At 46.7% G+C, this 16,387-nt stretch overlaps 1 protein-coding gene across 2 annotated transcripts in view; it reads right to left on the bottom strand.

The window, feature by feature from the left end:
- The window catches only part of SRGAP1 (SLIT-ROBO Rho GTPase activating protein 1), a 219,985-nt gene that overhangs the window by 65,485 nt on the left and 138,113 nt on the right, over positions 1–16,387 (bottom strand). For both annotated transcript variants that reach the window (XM_006130209.3, XM_075930928.1), the window contains 2 exons: positions 2,359–2,541; positions 1,787–1,915 (listed from right to left, as the gene is read on the bottom strand). In XM_006130209.3, the coding sequence (XP_006130271.2) occupies positions 1,787–1,915; positions 2,359–2,541 (312 nt within the window). The remainder of the gene's footprint in view (positions 1–1,786; positions 1,916–2,358; positions 2,542–16,387) is intronic.

Raw genomic sequence — 16,387 nt, 5'->3', positions numbered from 1 at the left:
TAAACACCAATAAAAATATTTTTTGCATTAAAATTCAAGTATACATAAGGAACAGCTTTTTTTGGTAAGGTGCCATTTTAATACGGTTGCTTTACAGACTAAAACTACAGGCAGTCCCCGAGTTATGCGGATCCGACTTATGTCGGATTCGCAATTATGAACGGGGCTTTTCTCGCCCCGGAGGACGGGAGCGGCGGGATACCCAGATGCGCCGCGGTCCGCCGCCCCGTCCTCCGGGGCGAGAAAAGCTGCTCCCCGTCTCCCTGGTCTGCAGGGAGACGGGGAGCAAAGCCTTGGAGCTCGCCTGCAGCGGGACAGCCCGGGTGCGCTTGAGCTGTCCCCCTGCGGGCGTGCTCCGTGGCTTTACTCCCCGTCTCCCGACCAGCAGACCAGAGAGATGGGGAGCAAAGCCTCGGAGCACGCCCGCAGTGGGACAGCCGCGGCGCGCCTGGGCTGTCCCGCTGCGGGCGTGCTCCAAGACTTTGCTCCCCGTCTCCCTGCAGACCAGAGAGACGGGGAGCAAAGCCACGGAGCACGCCTGCAGGGGGACAGCCCAAGCGTGCCTGAGCTGTCCCGCTGCGGGCGTGCTCCGTGGCTTTTATCCCCGTCTCCCTGCAGACCAGGGAGATGGGGAGCAAAGTCTTGGAGCACGCCCGCAGCGGGACAGCCGCGGCGCGCCGTGGCTGTCCCACTGCGGGCGTGCTCCGAGGCTTTGCTCCCCATCTCTCTGGTCTGCTGACCAGGGAGACGGAGCAAAGCCGTGGAGGACTTGGGCGGTCCCGCCACCCCCATCTCCCTGGTCTGCTGGGGAGGGTTCAGCTAGTGCCCCCCCCTCCAGCAGACCAGGCTTTTCTTGCCTACCCCTGGGGTAGAGCAGCTGGGGGCTGCCGGGTTGGTCCCGCAGCGCCGCTCCGGACCAACCCGGCAGCACCCCAGCTGCTCTGCCCCAGGCGTCCTGATTCAACCGCTGCTGGTCAGTTTCAGCAGCGGCTGAAATCAGGACACCTGGGGCAGAGCAGCTGAGGTGCTTCTGGGTTGCTCCAGTAGTGCCGAGGAGCCGCGCTACTGGAACAACCCAGCAGCACCCCAGCTGCTCTGCCCCAGGCGTCCCCAAGTCAGCCGCTGCTGAAACTGATCAGTGGCTGACTACAGGAAGCCCGAGGCAGAGTTGCTCTGCCCCAGGCTTCCTGGAATCAGCCGCTGATCAGTTTCAGCAGCAGCTGACTTGGGGACGCCTGGGTTTCTTAAGTTGAATCTGTATGTAAGTCAGAACTGGCATCCAGATTCAGCCGCGGTTGAAACTGATCAGTTTCAGCAGCGGCTGATGCCAGTTCCGACTTACATACAGATTCAACTTAAGAACAAACCTACAGTCCCTATCTTGTACATAACCCGGGGACTGCCTGTACAGCTTAAAATTTTTAACTTGGAGCATTAAAATTCTCCATTCTTGTTCCAGAAGCATGGCCCACCATAAGGTGGAAATTTCCAACCATTTATGTATTTAGTGATATTGCTGCCATGTTTTCTCCAGTCACCTAGGAAAGAAATCCTCACTAAATTTTAAAGACATGAACTCTGTTTCCTACAGACATTCCTTTTTCAAAAATATATAAAATTAAAAGGATAGACTATTAGTTATACTATGAAATTTTATAGTGATCAATATATGATTAATGACAAAAGTAACTAACATTGTGCACTTCCTGTTTGAAGATGAAAAGCAGAGTAAAAACACTACATATTATTCCTGAACAGAATATAAGTATAAACATCAAGTACTTACATCAATTAAATCTGAAAGGTCATGAATATAATACTTGAAAACAGAAGCGTTGGTTGCTTCAAGGGTTAGTAGGTACTCATTTCGAGCTTTAATAGATTTGAGCTTGTTTTCAGAGTACTTTGCTTGACGCTGAGAAAGAAATTGTGAATAAATATAGTAAGAAAGTTTGAATACCTCAACTTTATCATGCAGCAAAAAAAGGTAAGTGTGTGTGAATTGTTACTACCAACTAGAAAGAGCCTTCAATTTTTGCTATACATTTTAGAGAAATGATTTCAAAACCTCATCAATAGAAAAGGTAATTTATGAACAAGTCATGCAATAAGGAAATTAATGGGAGTAAAAACACTCACTGTCTGAACTGTAAATTCTCTGTAAGATGCTATGAGTTTATAACATTAATATATCTAATTAGCTATTACTAGTTTATCACAGATTACATTAATCTCATTATATACAATCTTTCTCTAAGAGATATAAATCTAGGATACAGTTTCAAAGAAATCTCAGAACTGCACTGGATTTACTTCAAATTAAGCAGGACAGCAAACTTTTAATGAAATTCTATTTACTTTTTCCTTCATTTTCTCAATCTTCTTCACAGAACTCCGCCTTTGGTGTCTCTCCTCTAGTCGGATATGAAATATAGGGTCTCCTGACCTCCCAATCTGTTTTTCTTCTTGTTTCTCCGCCTCCTTCAGCTTGCTTTCTGCACTGATGCTCTCTGCATGATACATATGGTATGTTTTCATGACCTGAGGAAGAGGAAATCAAAGGATAGTTAGGAGATCAGGGATATCAAGGCTCCTCATAAAAAAAAAAAATCACAGGGTACCAAAACAAGACCATCATCTTATAAAGTCTTGAATAAATGTCTTTGCCAACATGGTTTGGAGGTTTTATATTGTATTTTTCCTTTCAGCTCCATTTAATTTAATCTCAAAAGCTAACAGCAAGCCTAGCCCATGTGATTTACTTTCCTTGTTGACTGTACACGGTGTTAGAATTACTACTACTCTGTTGGCTATTCATATTGCACTTTGCATCTTCAAATAACTGTTCTAACTACTTTGGATAAAGAGAAATGTGATGGAAATTCAGACCTAATTTAAGCATGTTTGTCTTTCCCGCTCACTTCTATCCTGGACATCTTTTAAAAATAAAAGAAAGTAACACACGCCTCACAACAAACCTTTTAGCAATGAGGGAAGTGCCATTCCTATCCTCTCCCCGACCTCTCCCAAGCGCTAGAAAGGGACAGCTAGTGGAAAGTGTATTTCCCAAGCAGTGGGGATGGTAAAGGAATACCACACTACAGTTGTATTAAGGGAAAAAACCCTTCTCCCTGCCCCCTAAGTGAGGGTACGTCTACACTACAACGTTAATTCGAACTAACTTAGTTCGAATTAGTTAATTCGAACTAAGCTAATTCGAACTAACGCATCTAGAACTAAAAACTAGTTCAAATTAGCGTTTTGCTAATTTGAACTAGCGCGTCCACATTAAGTGGACCCTGAAGCGGGGTTAAGGATGGCCGGAAGCAGTGCCGGCAGGGCATCAGAGGAGGACTTAGAGCGTAGAGCTGCTGTCTCAGGCTAGCCGAGGGCTGTGCTTAAAGGCTCCCGACCCCCACCCCGGAAAGACAGTTCTCAGGGTGCCTCGCTTGCAAAGCAGTCCTGGCTTGGATTGCCCGGAGTACCCACACTGGGCACATCACAGCACTAGGCCATCAGACCAGCTGCACTTGCCGCAGGCTGCCATCTGGGGAGAGGGGGCAATTGGGGGGCTGCAGGAGATCTTCTACCCCCAGAAGCCCGCAGAGCCAGCCCAGTCCTCCCCATCGGGGGCACGTACCCCATTCCTCCCTCACCTCCTTCCACTTACCCTTCCCTAGCCCCTCTTCTTGATGTACAAAATAAAGGACAATTGTGTTCAAAAATGGAATCTGTCTTTATTGAACAAAACTGGGGGAGACTGGGAAAAGGAGGTGGGAGAGGGGAAGAGAGAGGCTGGGAGAGGGGAGAGCAACTAAAATGATCAGGGGTTGGGAACAGGTCCCCTATGAAGAGAGGCTAAAGAGACTGGGACTTTTCAGCTTAGAAAAGAGGAGACGGAGGGGGGACAGGATAGAGGTCTCTAAAAGCAGAAGTTGGGTGGAGAGGGTGCATACAGAAAAATTCTTCATTAGTTCCCATAAAGAAGGACTAGAGGACACCAAAGGAAAGGAATGGGTAGCAGGCTTCAAACTAGTAACAGAACGTTGTTCTTCACAAAGCAAAGAGTCAACCTGTGGAACTCCTTGCTGCAGGAGGCTGTGAAGGCTAGAACTAGAACAGAGTTTAAAGGGACATGAGATCAAGTCATGGAGGTTGGGTCCATGCAGTGCTATTAGCCAGGGGGTAGGAGTGGTGTCCCTGCCCAAGGTTTGTGGAAGGCTGAAGAGGGATGGCACGAGACAAATGGCTTGGTCACTGTCTTCGGTCCATCCCCTCCAGGGTCCCTAGGGTTGGCCGCTGTCGGCAGACAGGCTACTGGGCTAGATGGACCTTTGGTCTGACCCAGTATGGCCATTGTAAGCTCAGGGCTCAGGATCGGGGGGCTCAGTGGACCACCTTGATTTTCATGCACACCTGCTCCTGGGTGGCCAGGCTGGCAGCTCTCCTGACCTAGCCAGCCACTTTCCTGTGCCTAGTGCGGAGGTCGTGGACGAGATCCACGATGTCCGCACTAGCTCAGGTGGGTGCCCGCCTCTTGCGGTCCCGGGCAAGCTCCCGGGAGCCGCCAGCCTGGTCCCGGGAAGAGGGGGAGGGCTGGGGGGCATCGGATGGGTGGCTCAATCCGTGCCAGGTGCAGGGTCTGCTGGCTGGGTGCTGGCAGGCTTGCACATGGCTCGGGCACCGTAGCCAGCCCGTGCCCCTTTAAGGGGGCCGGGCCGGGAGGGGGGCAGACAAGTTTCCCTGGTGTTGGCCAGAGTGGCCACCAGGGAAACCTGGGGAGGGCTAGCCTCCCACTAGTTCGAATTAAGGGGCGACACAGCCCTTAATTCGAACTAGTAAGTTCGAACTAGGCTAAATCCTCGTGGAATGAGGATTTCCTAGTTCGAACTAAGCGCTCCGTTAGTTCGAATTAAGTTCGAACTAACGGATCGCTAGTGTAGCGCCTATGAAAGTTAGTTTGAACTAACGTCTGTTAGTTTGAACTAACTTTGTAGTGTAGACATACCCGGAAAGAGGCATGTGCCTGTCTGTTTTTTGGTTTCTATATTGGTTTCGGGGAAGGAATAAAAGATAGAGGAATCCTCAAGCTGACAATCTCCCCTCTACTTCCTGCAGTGACAGAACTGTCATGCAGGCAGATGTCACCTTTGGGTCAGGCCATGCAGACCATTTTCTCCTAGGATGAGTCAGCCAACAGGAAGTAAATGGGCTGTTTCCGCATCAGTATACAGGATACTCTGAAGAAATAGACTACCCTGGGGAGTTAGCTTGGGAAAAAAACAACCCTTGGAGTAGAAGCAGCTTCTATAGCTGAATAGCCAGCAAGGCCTAAGAAGCTTCCCCAGGCTGGCAAACATTGAGGCTGACTCCCAGCTAGAAAGGATCACTGGTGAACTAGTCTCATCTGAGAATTGAAACATGGCTGAGCACTGATTCTCAGTAGCCTGCTGTATGCTATTTCAGGTGAATGTAGAACAGGTGTATTTTTAAAGTTTTGTGCAAAAAAACCAAAAAGCTTTTGGAGAACTCAATTGTGCATAATGTATGTATGTGCTAAATTATTTAGCACTTGTCACATAAAAGTCCTATGTGGGTCCTGCAGCTTAGCAGGCTTAGGATGAAAGTTTCCATCCCTGCTGTACCCACCTTAGAGTAGTGTGGGATACTGCAAGCCCAAACAGCAGATGTGGGCTCTATCACCATTGATCCATGCTTTGAGCTGGGAAACTGCTAAGCAGTAAATAAATTTGACCTCAGTCTCAGCCCATAAGAGTGATAAGAATAGCATTGAGCCAGGTACGCCCACTCCTGGTAAACAACTGTAATATAATTAGTGTAGAAAGTCCCACCCCTAGCTGAGTCTCAATTGGGGCCCCAACCTTGAGGGCTGACCAGGATTCGCCCCATGCTGCAGACACATCCACTGTGGCCGGGTAGGAGGTAACCGGAACGGGAGGTAACTGGGTGGGAGGTAAACTGAAGGGACGTGAACATTCCAAGGAGTCTTTTACTCCTTTAACCATTGTTCTTTAGAGCTTTCGCTTGCTAGAGTGTACCCTGTGAAATGTAGTAGCAGTGGAGTAGTGAGCTTAATAAAGTACATTATCCCTAATCAGCACTGTGTTGAAGCGAATCTACAACCCTGTTGGGCCCTGGCCCTGTGGAATGACAGCACTTATGCTGTTGATAGAACTAAGACGTGATCTATATTGAAAATAAAACAACAGACCAGTCACTTCCTTCCTTAAGAAAGAAAAATTGGTACAGAATTTCAAAATGAGTGCCTTTTTGAACACATTTGCAAACATAGGATTAAAGTTTCAATGCTAAAATCTATTACATATTGAGAGAGTTTGTCTGGGTATTTGTTCAAGAACTTCTCCTAAGCAGTAAGAGCTAGGACTGCCAAATTCGGTATACAACTTCCTCTAGTCATAACTTATCAGAACTTATAGCAACATAAGGGTTTGGTTGTGCCAGGACAATGAGATGTGCCTGGAAAGGGGTGACTTCTCTTAAAACTATACAGAAAAGAGACAGAATCTCCAGGCAGATGAAAGCGTGACTGGAGGTGCCCTCCTTCCTGTCCAGGACTGCTCCAGCATTGAGCCTCCCACTCCTCAGGCACCCTTTAGAGAAGGCTGGACTCCCCCATCCAGTTCATACAGGAACATTGCTCCCTGATGAAGGGGGAACAGTCAGCAAAGGGAAAAGTGCAGTTTGCTGCATTCCTCTCTCTGGCTGGTGAGTGCAGAGGGCAGACAAGCTGTGCACTTTGCTCTTGGATAGGGACAGTAAGGGGAAGATCAAGCAACTCTGGTAAGAATTAGGGTACAAACTGGTTTCTTAGGTAGGCCACTGCCTTAAGCTGACCTGCTTGGTCTAGTACAGACTTGAGCTTGGAGCACTCCAGTAAGCCCTTACTGGAATGCCATTCCCTCAAGCCTAATGTGCCTTGAGAGAACCCTGCCTTCATCTCAATCTCTCCTTACACCTAAGTAGTACAAAATCCACAATATCCCAACAAACACTCATCGAAAGCAAATCTTTGCCAGTCCCACCATCTCCTGCAGCCCGGACTTTATTCTGAGGAAGAGAGAGTCCATTTGAAATTCATATTTCCATCTGAAAACGTATTTGCTACTGTTATAAATAAAACATCAGATAACACGACCTGAAAGAGAATGTTGTAAGTTTATTTTTGTAGTACACCGAGGGCTGGTCTACATATAGTATCAGCAGAGAGCGCGAGCCATATTGGTTTAAAAAGTAATACAGTTAAATTGGTGCAGCACTACTGCAGATGCAGTTAATCAATATCAAGACTGACATTAACATATATAGCTAATGAATCTGCATGAACACGGAGATTACACGACTAACTAAATCAGTTTCTTACAGATGTCAAATCAGTGCACAAAGTGCATATAGATCAGCCCTTATATTCTGCATTTGACTTGAATAGTGTTTTGTAGATGGCACTCCCTATCTCATGCATTATTATGATTGCACCATTCTCAGGCAAGTTTCACAAACATAGTCCTCCCTAGATTTTGCCAGTGGGTATATAACATTAATAGCAGCAAGCTTGCCTTGCCCATGTCTTCTGCTTAACTGAAGGCAGATGGAAATGAGTCTAAATTCTAAATTCAGAAAACAGACTTCTAAAAAACCCTAGTTTGTTTTACTTTCTGGTTCTCATGCAGAAGTGCAATGTTGCAATACTTATAAGTTCTCAGTGCAATTGTTGCCCATCATAATTTTTTCTATTTCAATAATGAACTTATCCTACAATTTATTTTAGTAATATTTTGTTTAGTAAAAGCCTTCCATATAAGATAAACAAACACCTTCATTGCTAAATATTTTTAAACAAGCAGTAATTTCAAAAATATACGGATGTTTTATTCTTTTTATGCAAATATACAATATAATTGGAATATTCAAAGTTAATGCAAAGAGCTCAAGAAGGTTTGAGATGTATTTCCTTCTAATGGTAACATTATAAAATTAAAAACAGAATTTTAAAAATAAACAGTAACACACATTTATTTTGCTCATCAATAGTTAAGTATTTCAGTGGCAATTCTTAGGGTTCAATTTACTCTCAGAAATCAGTGGGAGAGATTTTCTTGTACAAAGAGTTCTGAACTAGGTCTTCAATTTATTATTTGGAAAAAAAATCCTGATGAAATGTACAATGCTCCTCTCAATTGCCTGACAAACTGTTGAATTGATAGGCCATACTGTCAGAGTATCCGTCACTGCAGTGACTTTAATTAGTCCCCAAAGTGGTTATTGATCTGCCATCAAGTTGTTCATAGAAGAGGAAGAGCAAGGTCATAATTTCACAGATGCTGGGGTTGTCATCATGACAGATGTGGTGTGCTCCTGTTCTGTATTTGACAGACTTCTTTAAATGCAATATCAGTCTTCCTATAAATAGAGTCTGATTCTATCAATTTAGCAGGTGGTATAGGTGTATTACACTAGATCAGCTGTTTTAAAATAAGGATTTCTGACACACAACAAAATGAGCCTATAAAAGGCTGGAAAGGACTATGTTGAACCAAATTGCAAGTATTCTATTTGTAAAGAAATAGGTTGTGTTCTACTCTCACTTGGCGGGTGGAAGCCTCAGTGTCATTGATAAAGAGTTCAGTATGCAGACAGAAAGTAGACTATGGCACTCATGCATCATGGCGAAGAGTGTATTTTAGTTAAACCCACAAGTTAATTATGCAGATCAATCAATAACACAGTAATTTGTATTATGTAAGACAACTGGGCTTTGTGGGGAGATGGAGGGACGATTTCTTGTGAAAAGTCTGTTTTACATTTTCTTTTCCCTATCATGTTATAGGATTGTTCCTATTGCACTGTATTTTTTTTTAATAGTAGTGACTGAAATCTCAAAAATGTAAGCTGTTCTTGAAAATTTCCCATCCCTTAACTATCAGAGTTGTTCAGAGCACCAAGATGTAACACTAGAAAAAACAGTTACTCACCTTTGTAACTGTTGTTCTTTGAGATGTACTACTCATATCTATTCCAATTGAGGTGTCTGGAAAGTTCTTCCCTAGCTGCTATCCATCAGGTCAGCCATGGAACCCTCTGTAGCGGTGTGAGTGTGAGGCACTATATATGACCCTGATGACCCGAACACTCTTCAGTTCTTTCTTTCTGACAACTCCGACAGTGGGGAAGGAGGGTGGGGAATACACATGAGCCACACTTCTCAAAAAGCAATAGTTACAAAGGTGAATAACCATTTTTTCTTCTTCGAGTGTTTGCTCATATGTATTCCAATTGAAGTGACTCACAAGCCTTTCCTTTGGAGGAGGGGTTGGAGTCACAGTTGCATGAATGGAGCCCGGCAACTTCATGCAGTGGGGTCCAGGACCCTTGGTACCCGCCGATGCTGACGGTGTGAGGGCCAGTGTTGCTGACAGCGTAGGCTTGACTGCCTTAGATGACTGTGCCAGGGATGGAGAGTGGAGCCAAGTCAAGGCCTTCGGGGACCTCTGGTGCCAGGAGTCCTTTTTAGGTGCTGGTCCCAGAACTGAAGGCAGCGCTCGGCAGACGGAGGCGCTTAGTGCCAGGTCCTGGTGCTGCAGCCCCAAAGCAGATTCCATAAGGAGCTGTTTCAGTTGATAGTTCCACTCCTTCCTAGTACGAGGTTTGAAGACCTTGCAGATCTTGCGCTTATCGGCCTGGTGAGCTTCCCCTAGTCACCAGACACACGAGGGTTGCTCGGTGGCATAGGTTTGAGGCAAGAACGGTGCTGCTTGAATCGTAGGGACCTTGCCATGCCCCAAATCCCACAAGGGACATGGGGAAGGGGAAGCTGCTACACTACTGCTGCTATGCCAGTAATTACTGTTAAGGATTAACTGACGTTAAACAAATGAACTAACTAAGCTAGGGATGAATGGCACTCACAATTCAAGAGAGCCAATTTCCAGTAGCCATCACTGGTGGTAAAAAGGAACTGAGAGGGAGCTGGGTCGGCAGGGTCATATACAGGGTGTCATACTGGTCCCACTCCTGGGAGCTCCACAGCCAACCTGATGGGTAGCAGCCAGGGAAGAACTTTCCGGCAGCCATGCACACAGCGTGCGTACACCTCAGCTGGAATACATGAGCAAACATTCAAAGAGATTTAACATATGTTAGAGATATCTATTTAGAGAAAGAACAAATCTAATTTTTATGATAAAACTGCACAATTAATAGTTTTATTATAGCCATCATGTTTATAATGAAAATACTATTCATCTGCCTCAATGGTTGGGGGAACTTGATGGGGCCAGTTGTGAAAGAAGGACAGACCCAGTAACAATGGATAGAGATACTTGTTAGAGGACAATAGGTAGTTCCTTTCCCTTGGATGGGAGCCTCTGTCACCTTTTAGCCAGCTGAGGGAAAAAGTGTCCTAATTGACCAGCATTCTGCCGCTCTCCAGATATAGCCCAGAGCAGGAGCTATGAGGAACCTCTTTTGGATCCATTCCAGCATAGAAAGGGTAATTAATCTGCTTCCAGCCGCAGCAGCAGCAGTCCTCAAAATGCAGAGGAAGGCTTGTGGGCATTCTCAGTCCCTTTCTCCAGGTGCAAGAGGGAACTCTATAGGAAGGATTCCCTCTGTCCTGCCTGCTCAAGCAGCATGAGGCTGGGAGACACACGGAGGACACACAGCAGTGTAGCCCTGGAATCATGTCCAGGACCGACTTTAGATCAAATGGTTCCCCAAGTGAGCAGTGTCAGTGAAACCCTCTCCATTTGTTAAATTTTTGGCTATCTTATTTGTTATTGCATTAGTAGTTCATTTCACAATTCTGATGCATGATTTATCCTTATCATACAAGAAAATAAATTTGCATGCTAGGATCTGTACATCTGTATTTTGCTTATGCACACACACAATTTGTAAAAATTAATTTGAAGAATAAATGAAATGTACTAACACCAAGAAACTGAACTGTACATCAACACGGGATGGACTACAACTAAAGAATGTTACAGTTAAGTGACAACCTTTGAATGTTAACCCTAGTTCTTTAGTTCAAAAAGTCACTTGCAATTACTCAGTAAGACCAAGTTCACAATATAGCAGCTGAGCCCTCACTTTACTTCACTTTGTTCTTATATTTCATTAACTGGAGATGCCCTGCCCTTTAGACACCTGCGAGGGCCTAGTGGGCAACATTCTAGGAAGTTCATGGTAAATATAGTTCTCATAAAGCTTGGAAGGTTCCACAACATTCTACATAGGTCTAAAACATTCTAGGAGGTTAGTGAAAACTTAATGCACATAAAGAATACCTGAAAGATGTTACTTGACTTTGCTAACAACAAAACAGAACCCTGAACCCAACACCTCCCAAGCCTGGCACCCCACAGTCACCCAGTTGCCTTCTCCTAAATCTGGCCCTGATTGTGTCCTTTCCTCACTTGTGAGGCAGGGGGAGGTTCATGGTTCAACTATATTGGGTGGGGGTGGAGAGGGTTCCATGACCCTGGGCAACCTTGTAAAGCAGCAGTTGGGCTGCAGATAGTAGAGGTGCCTTCCTGTTGGCATAGGAGAGACCCCCTCCTTGTCCTCAGGGAGACATTAGGAGTTGTGGTCTTAGATTCATTTGTACAGCTTTGCTGGGGAATAATTTTACACTCTCAGCAGTTAAACGTCCTTTATCTTGCAGTGCATGTCCTGGAAGTGGATAATGGTTAAGGCTGAGATTTAGTCACAGGTATTTTTACAGGTCTGGGGCAGTAAACCAAAATTCATAGCATATGACTTTTACTATGGTACCCCTGACTAAAACTTGGAGGGGAGCTCATGGAGGGGTCATAGGGTATGTCTACACTACCCCCCTAGTTCGAACTAGGGGGGTAATGTATGCATACCGAACTTGCTAATGAAGCCCGGGATTTGAATTTCCCGGGCTTCATTAGCATAAAGCCGGCGCCGCCATTTTTAAAAGCTGGCTAGTGCGAACCCCGTGCCGCGCGGCTACACGCGGCACGGGCTAGATAGTTCGGACTAACAAGCCATTCCGAACTATCTGTACACCTCATTCCACGAGGCGTACAGATAGTTCGGATTAGCTTGCTAGTCCGAACTATCTAGCCCGTGCCGCGTGTAGCCGCGCGGCACGGGGTTCGCACTAGCCAGCTTTTAAAAATGGCGGCGCCGGCTTTATGCTAATGAAGCCCGGGAAATTCAAATCCCGGGCTTCATTAGCAAGTTCGGTATGCATAAATTACCCCCCTAGTTCGAACTAGGGGGGTAGTGTAGACATACCCTTAGGGATTCTGAAAGAATGGCCCATGGGTGTCGCAGGTGCTCATGGAGGGGGTAGGCCAGGAGGTGCTTTGTGTGCTCGGGAGGGCACCATAGGTGCTGGGGATGTGTGGTAAAGCTGGGTCAAGCTCTCTACCTAGCTCCTGGGAAGTAACAACCTTTAACTAGTAGCTCTATGTGCTGCCTCCATTCTGTTCCAATGCAGATAATAAAAGCTGCAGGCAGAGGCAGCAAATGGAGCTATGACCTAAGCCCCCCAGGTAAGCATTGCCCCACAACCCAACCCTGATCCCTCCAAACTCCTGCTGGGAATGTGGGGTGGGGGACTGAGACTACCCCAAAGGCTGAATGAGGCTCCTGGGCCAGGCGCACCGGCTGTAGCAGAAGCTATGTGCTGTGACTTCCGTAATAATCACAAAGACTTAACAATGATGTTGCTACTGCTCTCTTGCTTTCTGGATAACAGATTGGGAGAACAAACCCAGCTGGCCAGCAGCAGGGATTTGCAACCAATGCCCCAACAACTTTGGGATATGGGCTCATCACATCAGTGGGACTAGGAGGACTTGGTTGTTCCAAGGACTCCAAGGACCTAGAAGGCCAGCTGTTCAGAACTGATAGAATTTAGGGTGGAGGAAAGGCCTCGTTGTGGAGATCCATGCCCGCTCATCAAGTGTCACAACAAAGTGGTATCTTTGACCCACCACAGGTGGGCTTCCTCCTTTATCTGGTGGGAGAGCCAGCCTGTCCTTCTGGAATAGGTTGGTGGGTTTCCCAAACCCATGTGGGCATTTCATAGCAAGAAACTCTTAGGTCCCTGTAAGGATGGGCACAAGAGGGACAACAGGTTACCCACCTTGTCAAGAATTACCAAAGGCTCTGTTCAGTGCTGCACTTGTAGGAGGGAGGCATTTGTTGTTGCCTCCTTTGGTGCTTTGAGAGTGAGTGAGCTGGTGTCTCAGAGCTGCAGACAGGTCCCAGAGTGCATTAAACATAACAGAAGTGCAATTCAGTGAGGAATAGTGTCCCTATGCTTACAGCACTCAAAAACAGACCAAAAGTGAATAGAGGCCTATGTGGTGTTGAAAGAATGTGCAGACAAGCATGTGGCTTTCATGGTTTGAGTTTCTCGCCCTGTGGCAACCTCACTCCCCCTTGTGCAGGTGGCGGAGGGTGCTAGGACTTAGAAAGAGCTGAGTCCTGCAGGTAGGCTAAAGAGAGCTTATCCCACCCTATGGGTTCTATAGTGATAGAAATGCAGCCGTGTTAGTCTGGTGTAGCTGAAACAAAATACAGGACTATGTAGCACTTTAAAGACTAACAAGATGGTTTATTAGATGATGAGCTTTCATGGGCCAGACCCACTTCCTCAGATCAAATAGTGGAAGAAAATAGTCACAACCATATATACCAAAGGATACAATTAAAAAAATGAACACATATGAAAAGGACAAATCACATTTCAGAACAGAAGGGGGATGTGGGGGCGGGGAGAGGAGGAAGGTAAATGTTTGTGAGTTAATATTAGAGGTGGGGAAAGGTAGATGTCTGTGAGCTAATGGTATTAGAGGTGATAATTGGGGAAGCTATCTTTGTAATGAGTAAGGTAGTTGGTGTCTTTGTTCAACCCCCCGCGGAGATTGTCGAATTTTAGCATGAATGACAGTTCAGAGGATTCAGGCTGAGGTTAATGGTGGGGTGTAGGTTGTTGAAATCTCTGTGGAATGTCTCCAGTATTTCTTGGCCATGCGTCCAGATCATAAAGATGTCATCGATATAGCGTAAGTAGAGAAGGGATAAAAGGGGACGGGAGTTGAGGAAACGTCGTTCTAGGTTAGCCATAAAGATATTAGCATACTGTAGGGCCATGCGTGTACCCATGGCTGTGCCGCTGATCTGGAGGTATAAGTTGTTCTCAAACTGGAAATAATTGTGGGTGAGAACAAAGTTACATAGGTCTGCTATCATACAGTTACCTACATGCTTCCAGCTCCCATCCAGCTTTGTCCACATATTCACTCTGCTGATACTATTACTGGGCCTAACCAAGTGAGTTATAAGATCAAGAATACATATTCCTGCGCATCCAGAAATATAATTTATGCTATCATGTGCTGAAAATGTCCGTCTGCTATGTACATTGGAGAAACGTCTCAGACACTTCGCCAGAGGATCAATGCCCACAAAACAGATATTAGACAGGATCACAAAGAAATAACAGTTTCTTGCCATTTCAACCAGAAAGGACACTGTCTCGATGACCTAATTACATGCATCCTACTCCAGAAGACTTTCAAATCTGCACTTGAAAGGGAATCCTCTGAACTGTCATTCATGCTAAAATTCTACACTCTCCGCGGGGGGGTTGAACAAAGACCCCAACTACTTTACCCATAACAAAGATAGCTTCCACAATTATCACGTCTAATACCATTAGCTTGGGGTATGTCTACACTACAAAGTTAATTCGAACTAACAGCTGTTAGTTCGAATTAACTTTGATAGGCGCTACACATGCAAACCGCTAGTTCGAACTTAATTCGAACTAGCGGTGCGTTTAATTCGAACTAGGTAAACCTCATTCTACGAGGACTAACACCTAGTTCTAATTAAGTAGTTCGAATTAAGGGCTGTGTAGCCACTTAATTCGAACTAGTGGGAGGCTAGCCCTCCCCAGCTTTCCCTGGTGGCCACTCTGGGCACCACCAGGGAAACTCTTCTGCCCCCCTCCCGTCCCCGGACCCCTTAAAGGGGCATGGGCTGGCTACGGTGCCCGTGCCAGGTGCAAGCCTGCCAGCACCCAGCCAGCAGACCCTGCACCTGGCACGGCTCGAGCTGGCCACCCGCTGCCACCCAGCCCTCCGCCTCTTTCCGGGACCAGGCTGGCGGCTCCCGGGAGCCTGCCCAGGTCTGCAAGAGGCGGGTGCCCGCCTGGTCTAGTGCGGACATTGTGGATCTCATCCATGACCACCGCACTAGGCACAGGAAAGTGGCCGTCTAGGGCAGCATAGCTGCCAGCCTGGCCACCCAGGAGCAGGTGTGCATGAAAATCAAGGTGGTCCACTGAGCCCCCCGACCCTGAGCCCTGAGCTTAGAATGGCCGTTCTGGGTCAGACCAAAGGTCCATCTAGCCCAGTAGCCTGTCTGCCAACAGCGGCCAACCCTAGGGACCCTGGAGGGGATGGACTGAAGACAATGACCAAGCCATTTGTCTCGTGCCATCCATCTCCAGCCTTCCACAAACAGAGGCCAGGGACACCATTACTACCCCCTGGCTAATACCACTCCATGGACCCAACCTCCATGACTTGATCTCACTTCTCTTTAAACTCTGTTCTAGTTCTAGCCTTCACAGCCTCCTGCAGCAAGGAGTTCCACAGGTTGACTATTTGCTTTGTGAAGAAGAACTTTCTGTTGTTAGTTTGAAGCCTGCTACCTATTCATTTCATTTGGTGTCCTCTAGTCCTTCTATTACGGGAACTAATGAAGAACTTTTCTTTATGCACCCTCTCCACACCACTCATGTTTTTATAGACCTCTATCATATCCCCCCTCAGTCTCCTCTTTTCTAAGCTGAAAAGTTCCAGTCTCTTTAGCCTCTCTTCATATGGGACCTGTTCCAAACCCCTGATCATTTTAGTTGCCCTCCCCTCTCCCACCCTCTCTCTTCCCCTCTCCCACCTTCTTTTCCCAGTTTCCCCGAGTTTTGTTCAATAAAGAGAGTTTATATTTTTGAATACGTGTCCTTTATTTTGTACATCAGGAAGGGGGGCTAGGGAGGGGTAAGTGGAAGGAGGTGAGGGAGGAATGGGGTACGTGCCCCCGATGGGGAGGACTGGGCTGGCTCTGCGGGCTCCTCGGGGTGGAAACTCTCCTGAAGCCCCTTGATTGACCCCCCCTCCGGATGGCAGCCTGTAGCAAGTGCAGCCGGGCTGATGGCCAAGTGCTGTGATGTGGCCAAGTGCTGATGGCCAAGTGCCAGGACTGCTTTGCAAGCAGGGAACCCCTGAGAACTGTCTGTCCGGGGTGGGGGTCAGGTCCCTTTAAGCACAGCCCTCGGCTAGCCTGAGGCAGCAGCTCC

Source organism: Pelodiscus sinensis, chromosome 1 (assembly GCF_049634645.1).
Source record: "Pelodiscus sinensis isolate JC-2024 chromosome 1, ASM4963464v1, whole genome shotgun sequence".
Classification (NCBI taxonomy): Eukaryota; Metazoa; Chordata; order Testudines; family Trionychidae; genus Pelodiscus; species Pelodiscus sinensis.
Note: the sequence above shows the minus strand (reverse complement) of the source record. Positions and strands in the feature narration are given on the sequence as shown.